The sequence below is a fragment of the Spea bombifrons genome, chromosome 6 (genome assembly GCF_027358695.1).
Source record: "Spea bombifrons isolate aSpeBom1 chromosome 6, aSpeBom1.2.pri, whole genome shotgun sequence".
Taxonomy (NCBI): domain Eukaryota; kingdom Metazoa; phylum Chordata; class Amphibia; order Anura; family Pelobatidae; genus Spea; species Spea bombifrons.
Window position 1 is genome coordinate 39,849,355 of NC_071092.1, and position 10,404 is coordinate 39,859,758.

The window sequence follows — 10,404 nt, forward strand, 5'->3', positions numbered from 1 at the left end:
AATTGTGTTTTTATTATTCTTTAAAGTATAAAAATGAATCAAAGCTAATTTTAGTAAATCAAGGAATATTTGCCCAGGTTGGTAGTGCTTTCATCAGTTGGAACGAGGAGCAAAATTCAGTTTATTAGGAAATTCTCCTTATAAGTGTTGTCGGTCAGAAAATCAAACGCGGTTTAAATGTGTTTAGCTGCTGTAAAAAAAAAAAGAGGCAGTCGCTTTATGTTCTTGATAAATACTTTACATTAAAGGGGGTAGCCCATTGTATTTTTTATTATTTAAACTTTACTAACTGATCGTAGGTTCCTGCGGTCAATTGCTGTATTGTACTTGTCGTTGTCTGTAACATTTTCATCTTTGTACAGCGCTGCGGAATCTGTCGGCGCTTTATAAATAAAGTATAATAATAATAATAATATCAAGAGTGTTGGGCTTGTGTCATTGAAAAAAAAGTTCTTTAAAAGAATGTTCTTTTCTGTATTCACAGTTCCTTAAAATTTTCACTGCTAAACAAGATGTGTAGTAAGATTGATCTGTGTATGACATTGTATTAACCCCAGTGTCAAATTAATCCCTTTGTGCATTAAGTATGGATTGTAAACTTTACACAACGCTATTTTTTTAAAAAAATGCCCCAAGGTTCAGTGCTTCCATGTGAAGAAGAAAAAGGAGAATAGAATTTAATACATTTCAATATATATATATATATATATATATATATATATATATATAAATACATATATATACAAAATCATATAAAGATATGGGTATTTTTTTATACTGTATACTGAAATGTATAAAATTCTTCAATTCTTTTTATTCTATTATACTATTGACTTTTTTTATTTTTGTGGTGCAGACACACACCAAACTTATGACATAATTAAAAAATATACATTATTTGAAAAAAATAACATCTGCACATCATGTAAGTGGTATTGACATTCTGCTTGTGGATGTTTTGGGATTTTCTCTGCCGTAGAATTGCTGTGAAATCGTTTAGTTCCTGACTATGGGGTGTCTGTCAGCTGCTCAGCCTTCTGTGAGATTGACTGCTTCTTTATGGCTTTGTCTTTGGGGATCTTAGAAAGCAAGGGATGGGGGGGAAAAGCACAAATCACCATGAGAAATACATTAGAAATCACAAGAAATATTAAAGACGAACGACTGACAGAAATAACATTTTGTAATCTGGAAATTTCTTTCCATCCTCCAGATAAATGCAAATTTCTTACCCTATGGCACAGAGTTTCATAAGATTTATTTTTAAAATGGATTTTATATTTAGCACACTACCCCTTTAACTGAGAACATCTATAAAAAGTGTATCCCCTGCAACATAGGAGAGATATTAAAGCAGCCCTTTGCAGTATTGGTTGTGAACTGGTTAATTAATCCATAGGGTAACGGATAAGCTGGGCCGACTGGTGATCATGGAGTGGCCCTGGCTGTGTTTTCATGCAGCATCCGATCTGTTGGCGGAGAGGCCGTTCTGGTGAGTACGGGGCGCGGATCGCCAGCAGCCTGCCAGGCATTAGCTTGTGGGCCAGATGGCCAGTCCAGGCCTGTGGATAAGGATATAAAAACTATAAACATAACTGGGAACTCTTCAGGTATTGCTCGGAGTCTCCGGGTGAAGCACCGCTTCTTAGGGTCTCCGGGACACTATGGGGAAACTCCAGGTTATGAACGTCCCTCTCCCCACCTAATTCCCCTCCAACAATGGCATGTGTCCCACAACGTGGGACTTCCTACCCGCATCCCGCAAGGGGGCTCCGGGTAGCCAGAGCCAGAAAGCTCCCAACTATAAACATAAATTAAAAGTCCTAGACAAGCTGCTTGTTTTAGTTCAGTGGTTTTTATTATTATTATTACAAATTATTATCATTACATTCCGAAGAGCTGTAGCAGACTCTGTAGCCCTATTACAATAAAGGATAAAACAACATTACCAGTAAGATTAAAGTCGACAAAATTAACAATTACATGAACGCGCATAAGTCATGCTGGTACAGGAGGAGAGGGGGCCCTGCTCTCGTGGTCACATCCAGAAATGATCACTGAATGGGTCAATCTCAATATATTTTTCGTGACTGCGTGTTTTTTTTTTCCTTTGTAACAATCCCTGGTTTCTCCCATCTCCTGCCGGCACATGGCTTAGGGATAGCAGGTCCACAGCTTTTTAGTGATTACTTTTAGATGAGTTTTCTCTTTATAATCCTTTCATTTCCAGTCAGACTGCAGGAATCTAACTTGATCAGCTTCTTACAATCCTTACTGTCTGAGGAAGGGTTAATAAGCTTAACGTTCGAGATTTGAGTTTTAATTCATCTGTATTTGTTTCTCTTCCTCTAAAACATAACAAAAGGAGATCAAGGATTATAGTCCGGCTTTTTATTATTGGCATGAACTGTGTACCAAAAAAAGACATCTAACCGGTTTGGGAAGTTACACATAAAAAGCGTGTGGACTCCACAAACTCTTTAACATGTACCAGGTGATCAGCATTTAGTGGCTGCAGGGGGAAGTACGCTCAGTGCAGATAACAATATAGCAGAGCAGGTAGTTAACTGCAATACTACGCATCAGCATGTGGCTGAAGGGGACATACTGAGGCATTCTGGACAATGCTCTGCTTCCAACTTTGTGGGAACAGTTTGGGGAAGACCCTTTTCTATTCCAGCATGTCTGAGCCCCAGCGCACAAAGCAAGGTCAATAAAGACATGGTTGGATGAGTTTGGTGTGGAAGAACTTGACTGACCACACAGAGCCCTGACCTCAAGCCCATCGAACACTTTTGGGACCAACTGGAATGAAGATTGTGAGCCAGGCCTTCTCATCCAACATCAGTGCCCGACCTCACAAATGTCCCTGTTGGTGTAACGGTCAGGTGTCCGTATAGCGTAGCAGAACCTGGGCTGAGAGTAGACATGACCAAACGCTTCTCCTCTGTACAAGCCCAAGACCCCATGGAAGTCATCACATTTGTAGGTATGTTCATGTCATACACAAGGCGTAATGAGAACACAAATATCAACAGCATAATCTGGTATATACAGGCATATCATGTGTGTACATTTATGATTTCTGTCTGTTTGTATGCATTCTACCATAAAACTTCTGTTGATAAAGATCCGATGTGCATTTTATTGCGTACCATCTGTTGCTGTATATTCTATTAAGTACTGTTGATGTCATTTTTCATAAGCTGTCTATCTTTGATGTTAATTCTGTCAAAGGATTGTTTGGGACAAAACCCCAAGTGAGCACCAATGGTTCAGCAAAAGCCAACCGAAACTACTGGAGAACCAAGGAATGGGGGTACAAACACCTTCCCTTGCTCCTTTCTTTTGACTCCTATGGTGATGTACTGTGGGTATTTAAGGTTCGTTTTTTTCCATTGTTGTATAGACTGTGGGTACAAAACTGAGCCCTGATTAGGAGTCACAACACTAGATCAGTGAGGATCTAAACAACTCAATTGTGTTCCCTTAAATGTCCATTTAAAGGGTAGACAAGTACACCTGCTCCAGGTGTTGGCAACATGTCTATACAAGGACATCAGTGTCCATGGCAAGGGTTGTGAAGGTACATAGAACATCATTAGATCGTCCACCACAGACCCCAGTGAACGTCCACCATGAGCAACATTGGCAGCTATCCCTGATTTCAAGCCACTATTTTCGATACACCCCCACGCATTTATAACAATCTTCATGAGATCGATTACACAGAACTAGCAAGTTGCAGTTGATCATTTTCTAACGAGAAAACATCTTTAAAAAAATTCACAAAAATGTATTGCAAAAAAACTATTAAAAAAACATTGAGCTATCAAAAAGCTACGACATATCTAGGAAATGGAACAAATCACTCGAGAACACGGTGAACCAACACAAGTGAGATTGTGGGGTTTAAATCCCGTGTGCGTGATATGATTTAACAAAACCGATTTGTGCCCTTTGTGGGAAATAGTTAGAAGTTAGCTCAAGAGCTGCTTGTGTACTACAACTCTCATAAATCTCCACCAGCTTAAATCCTGCCTGAGCATCATGAGAGTTCTGCTTCGCAAATTTTGGAGAACTGTTTGCCACCTTTGCTCTTGGAGAGTAATTTAGTCTCTGGTAAAAATAACAAATCAGTAAAAAGGAACATTTTTAGGTTATAAATGAATACAGGGAGGTGGGTATTGTATCCCAGCACAAAGGGGACAGGAGAGTGGTTTCAACTCCTTCACTTCAATGTTCATTATGAAGGGCCATCGTCGGCAAGTTTCTAAAGCAAGAACGGCTGAGCTCGTCCCAAATAATACATAATTCACCGGGCGTGAAATATCACTGATTTAACTATACATTATGCAGGGCCAGCCAAGCTCTTTCTGCAGCAGAAGCTCACTGATGATGGGCATCTTAAGTAGAAAGCGATCAGGGAGTTGGAACTCTCCTGCAAGCTCTTCGGTCAACTCTCCTGTTAGCATACAGACCCCAATGGTAGAATGTTACTTTATTGGGGCTTCACTTTTGATAAGTAATGTAATATTAATATATAATATTGTACCGTTGATTGATACCTTATGGAATACGAGGCGGTAAACGTCTCTTCTTCCCTAGATATTATGCATGTTAGGATTCAACTGAAAAAAAGACTATTAATCTGTCACAAGCCTCTTTGGACCATCTTCTCTGTGACAGTCATGAGAATATCTCTGTATAAACACTATGACACAATATACAGTTACTGTTTCCAGAATGGTTCACGGGCTGTATTATATACCCATGTACTTACCCCAAATTCACCCTTCCTGACTGTATTTTCTTATTCTTTTAAGGTTAACGGTGACATTGAACACCTTGCATGCTTTAGTATTAGTCTTGCTGACGGATATGTGGATACTCGGGAGATAACAGCAATACATCATATGGCGTGATATTTGCCTATTGGTAATATACAGTCATATCACACATCCTAATGTTTAATCCAGCAGGCTAACCTTCCTTGGGAGCCGTGTGAATAAGTTTAATGTCTCCTTAATTAGTTTGTAATATTAAGACATACAGTTGGTTTCCTCTTTTTTTTACCATATATAATTACCTACAGATTCAACCACCACTTAGAATACATAATGAGCAGACAATTCCTCCAAGGGTATTCTCACCGAGCTTGGTCCTGTCGTTCAAAATAATTACTTTCTAAACCCACGAAGTAGATGGAAAACATAAAAACATGGCTGACGCTCCTTGTATTTATTCTTTCTTCAAAGAAGATGAATCAAAACTGGACTTATCAGTCTAAAAAAATATTTTGTTGTATCGCTATTTATGTCCACATCTAATGAAGGACCAAGTGAGTATGAAGTATGGACCATTAGTGGAACCAAGTATAGACTAAAGAACTGATGACGCACATCTGTCCAGTTACCCAAATGTTAATTTTTTAAGCTCATAAATACATAGTTTATAATATAAGGTGTATCTCATCTGGCTGTCTATGGGGCTGAAATAAGCAATTTGAAACATAGACGTTGATGGCTGATAAAGAACCCTTCTAGTCTGCCCACTGAAGTTGTAGTTCAAAATGGCTGACTCGCTAGCAGCTGCCTATTCCTTGATGCAAATCGCTAACGAGAAAATAACAAAAGTTAAAAAAAAAAAACTTCTAATACTTAATATGTGCACCTTGTAGATGTGTTTCAGTTTTATTAGGCACACACAATATCCACATTTTTACTTGATAGGGTTAAGCAGAACGTTTTAGATGTTAGTAAAAACAAATCATTATTTACATGACGCTTTGGTAAGAGAATAGCGAATGAATGTTGGAGAAACCCTTTACCAGCTCCCATAAGTATTGGAAGGAATGGAACATCTGAGCTCTGTCGTTCTCCATAAAGCAGCCTCATGAGAGAAACGTTAGCCGTGTGCTATGCTACATCTTAAGTGGTTATGGATGACAAAACGTCTTTAGGGATCGATATATCCATGGCAACCGTCAAAACCAATCAGACATTGTGGCTAGAGGAGGTTCAGTGAGTGACATGTCTATAAACGGAGTGTTCTGATTGGTCATACGTGACATTCATGTAAAAGTTTACATCGTAAGCGGGAATGCTGTGTCCTATTCCCTGAGCGGCCCGGGTGTGGAGGGTAAAAGTAACTTCATAGCTCTTCCTTCTTTTTCAGGATGATTTTCCTCACAAGTTCTGTGATATGGGGTCTGATCTCCTCCACAGACACGGATGGTCCCCAGGCATCCACCACTTTGCCATCGGCACCAACGAGATATTTCCAGAAATTCCAATCCGGCTCCTTCTTCGAGGTTTCTAAGCAAACGCAGAAAACAAAATACCTTCAATTTGCAAAGTTTGCGTTATTATCACAATGGAATCTCTTTAATGCCATCTGAAACACAGATACTCACGTATTATATTTCAAAGTACGGCACGGCACCATTTGCAAAGAGCAACAAACCCCAACAAAAAACAACGCGTGGAAATATTGGGGTGTTAAATCATATGCCCAGGACCTATCTATTGATTGCATTACGACAAATGCCAAAAGTCATCACTAATCTTTCATTCTCTAAGATAGCTGGGCTTTGAAAAGCATGGAATGGCGTTTGGTGATGAATGAAGCGCCACAGACTTCTTATTCCTGTACAGTGATGTATACAGGAATGTAGGTCGGCATTGACAAAAACCTGACTTTATCTCATTGTGTTCCAACAGGCTTCCTTTATCTGCAGACCTGGAGGCTGCCATTGTTGTCACCACACTGAGCTGACTCTTTATGGCAATGCTAGTGAAGTCTGTTCCTCCACAAACTTCTTTATACAGAGTCCTGCTGGGCGATTATTCTATTGTTTCCCACAGGCAGTATGATAAAGTGCCGGGTGTTTGTCTTGCAGACTGTGATGAGATAATGGCGCCAGAACTTTTGCAAATGTCTAATAAACATTATATTATGCAAAGACTAGAGCTGATTTAAAAAAGGATACAGAACAACGTTTTTGAAAAGGTAGATGGAGATGAAACTGCATTTCTGCTGCAAACTCCCACTTTAGTGAATATACCTAATAGTTGATATTTTCCAGCACTATACAAGGCGAAAGCCAGAACTGAATGTAAGCCCTATCACTTTATGCCAAATCCCGGGGGACTGAATAAATCACGGGCATTATGCAGAATTTGTGCTTAATCTGTAATCAGAGGGCATTCATGTCAATAGTTCTACCTGTGCTAATGGAGAACTAACTGTTCTTTTGATTGACAGGTGAGCACCTATCACATGTTTTAAGACCAAATACTATAACTTGACTTTAAAAATATAGAGTCATGTTTATAACATGCAAAGTTTTCCCTGTTTTACATTATTCCCCAGAAATGTGCTTTATAGATATGGCTTGTAGTTGGACAATACTGTTCTAGCTATAGCTGCATAGCACACAGGTGAGTGGTGTTCGTTCCCCTTACCAATTAGGTATTTGAAGGCAGCGTTGGCTCCTGAGCCGCTGACCGCTATCTTGCTGAACATGGGGAAGGATGCGCTGTAATTCTTCCTGGCAAAGCTCTCAATCTCCCGGTCGCTTTTGGGCTCTTGGTGGCCAAACTGGTTGCATGGGAAAGCCAGTACATTGAAGTGGTAGGGTCCCAGGTCGCGTTGCAGCTGCTGTAGTGCCTTGTAGTGATCTTCGGTGAATCCGCACTCGCTGGCAACATTGACCACCAAACATACCTGAGGTCAATAAAGGCTGGTTAGTAAGAAAGTGAGTGTAGGCATGCAGTGACTGTGTGATTATCTATCAGAGGCGATCAGGATTTTGAACATTTTGTAAGTTAAAATATATAAATTAACTTGGCTTTACTGAGAGGGTGGTAGATTAGTGGAACAGCCTCCAAGAAGAGGTGGCAATGGCTAATGCATGCACAGGCATATCCTGAATGAAAGAGGAGACCCAAAACTGATTAAGGAAAATAGGCAGACTAGATGGGACAAATGTTTTTGTGTTCAGTGAATGAATCTGCTCTTTCATTAACTTGTATTTGGGGAATTGGGTATAATTCAAATTGCAAATATTGATAGATCCCTTTCCAGGTCCTCATTTGGTCATTTAGATTGTAAGCTTGCGAGCCGGGCCATCTTAACAAGATGTATCGGTTCGTCTTAGTCTGTCAATTCTAGGTTTGCCAGAGCCTTTGAAAGTATGGACTGTGAGAAGAGCTGCGTAAATTGTTGGCCCCATATAAATAAAAGATGATAATAATAATAATAATAATAATAATAATAATAAAAGCTAGCAGCAATCACGTTTGAAATGGTCATAGACTCAGCTGCTGAGTGCTGCGCCCCCTGGCGGTGAAGAGTGGAAACTGCTGCAGAGACTGCTCTCGGTATCATGCCACGTCCACAGCCCAATGAAGAAAGAAAGCCCCGCTGGGGTAACAGGAGGGGGATGACACTAAAAGAGACAGACACCCGAAAAGAGACAGCCGCAAACACACCAGCAGCACAATATATTCTGATGAATTGTTTTAGTAACAGCAGAAATCCCAGCAGTGAAGAAGTAATGACTCTCATCTAACCACGAGTGGGCCATGGACACGCAAGTTGGGCTCTTGCGAGGGTAAATACGGAAAGTTCTAGCACAGAACGGCTGTAACGAGTATGTTACCGGATCGTTATATAATTAATTATAAGTAATGAGGAATATGAAGCCTCACTCACCGATCCCCGGTATTTCTCCAGTGCCACCAGCTTCCCCCTTATATTGACCACTTTGAAGGTGTAGAAGTCCCTGTCCTTCTGCAGGGACGGGGACACTAAGAAGAACAGGAGCAACACCGCTAGGAACATGGCACTGTATGCACTACTCTCCCTGCCGAAAAGTTTAGGACCACTGCTGCAAGTCGTCTGGCCCCGCGTATGGGAGGGGCCATGGGGGGCGTGCAGGGGGGATTACCCTCTGGATGGGGGGCGTCAAAATCACTGCATGCTCACACTGCTGTCGTGTACAGAGACCTTTAAACATACAGCAAACTACAGGCCAATCAGGAGTGACATCCAAACTGGATTACAACTCCCATCACAGGCATCTCGGACCAGTACCATCAGGAACTGACGACTACAGCCCATAGATGGGAGAGTGTGATAGGGGTAGTAGTTCATAATCAGCAGGTCTCTATAATGCATTCACAACCCCATGAAAACCCCATGTCCAACTCTACAATTAGTTATGTGATAATAGATGATCAATACATTATGTATCTACACACACACCAACACCTACACACACACACAAACCTACACACACACCTACACACCAACACCTACACACACACACACACCAACACCTACACACACACCTACACACACACACACCTGTATGTTGCACCCAAATGTACATCTCTAATAGACGACAATAGTAGACTGCGGATCCAGATCTCATATTGTTCTAGGACACATATACATTCCACATGTTCCAGAGCAGTCTGTGTAAAGTGCTGCCCTGCAGTATGTGGGATGCATAAATGATACCCCTCTGTGATTTTACACATACTGGTCCGCAGCACGTGACGTGGAAAAGACGGGAGGTGAGGTTACCCCACACTACAGATTCATATTACGGATGGTGGGAGTGTCGCTTTAATTATAATGTGACGTCTGAGCTGATAATGTGCCCGCTAGAGTGCTTCGCAAATACATGAAGAATGTCAAGCTGTGTGCGAACGTGCAGTATGTTTGTCTCTTCTAATACATACATACATTCATATATACATTCATACATGCCATACGTTCATACATACATACATACATACATATGATACATTAAAACATACGATACATACATACACACATACTATACATACATTCATACATACGATACATTCATACATACACACATTCATAGGGGTAGTTCATACATACATTCATACATACATTAATTCATACATATGTTCATTCATACAGTCATACGTTCATTCATACATACGATACATTCATACTCCCTTTCATCCAATAAACACTGGGGTTTATTCACCAAAACAAGAGTTTGCAGATGGGTTGCTGTTTTATGCCTCTCACTTCACTATTCATTAAGAAGGGCCAACACTGGCAGGTTCACGGAGGGCTGTGCTGGCCCTGTATGACGCATAACGCTCTTCACAGCCCTGGAACAAGGTTCCCTGGACATCCTGCAATACAAGGTCTGTCCCAGGGAATTCAGGGCTGTTCTGGGCAAGACACAACTCCTTAAACCCCTGTCAATGATACAAAAATAACACAACAATGAACATAAACACAAGCGATATTACACAGCCCTGGAATATACTCACGGGGTATGTTATATACCGGTATATAATTATATATACATTATGCCAGTAAAAATAAATGAACAGCTTTCATAATTTTATG

General features: G+C 40.5%; 1 protein-coding gene across 1 annotated transcript; it reads right to left on the reverse strand.

The window, feature by feature from the left end:
* Window positions 1-5,670: 5,670 nt before the first annotated feature.
* On the reverse strand, window positions 5,671-9,170 carry GPX7 (glutathione peroxidase 7). The gene is made up of 3 exons (XM_053470401.1): window positions 8,719-9,170; window positions 7,467-7,728; window positions 5,671-6,317 (listed from the first exon to the last, which is right to left on the reverse strand). Exons 1-3 carry the CDS (start codon window positions 8,845-8,847, stop codon window positions 6,154-6,156), a joined length of 555 nt encoding a protein of 184 aa, XP_053326376.1. The 5' UTR covers window positions 8,848-9,170; the 3' UTR covers window positions 5,671-6,153.
* Between the last annotated feature and the right edge of the window lie 1,234 nt (window positions 9,171-10,404).

Bases quoted from the DNA above. Each gene is read 5' to 3' on its own strand.
- GPX7 (XM_053470401.1), bottom strand. From the start codon at position 8,847: ATGTTCCTAGCGGTGTTGCTCCTGTTCTTCTTAGTGTCCCCGTCCCTG. The intron at 7,729-8,718 runs GTGAGTGAGGCT...TATTGACCTCAG, and splicing joins TGGAGAAATACCGGGGATCG to GTATGTTTGGTGGTCAATGT. The intron at 6,318-7,466 runs GTAAGGGGAACG...GCGTTTGCTTAG, and splicing joins TGCCTTCAAATACCTAATTG to AAACCTCGAAGAAGGAGCCG.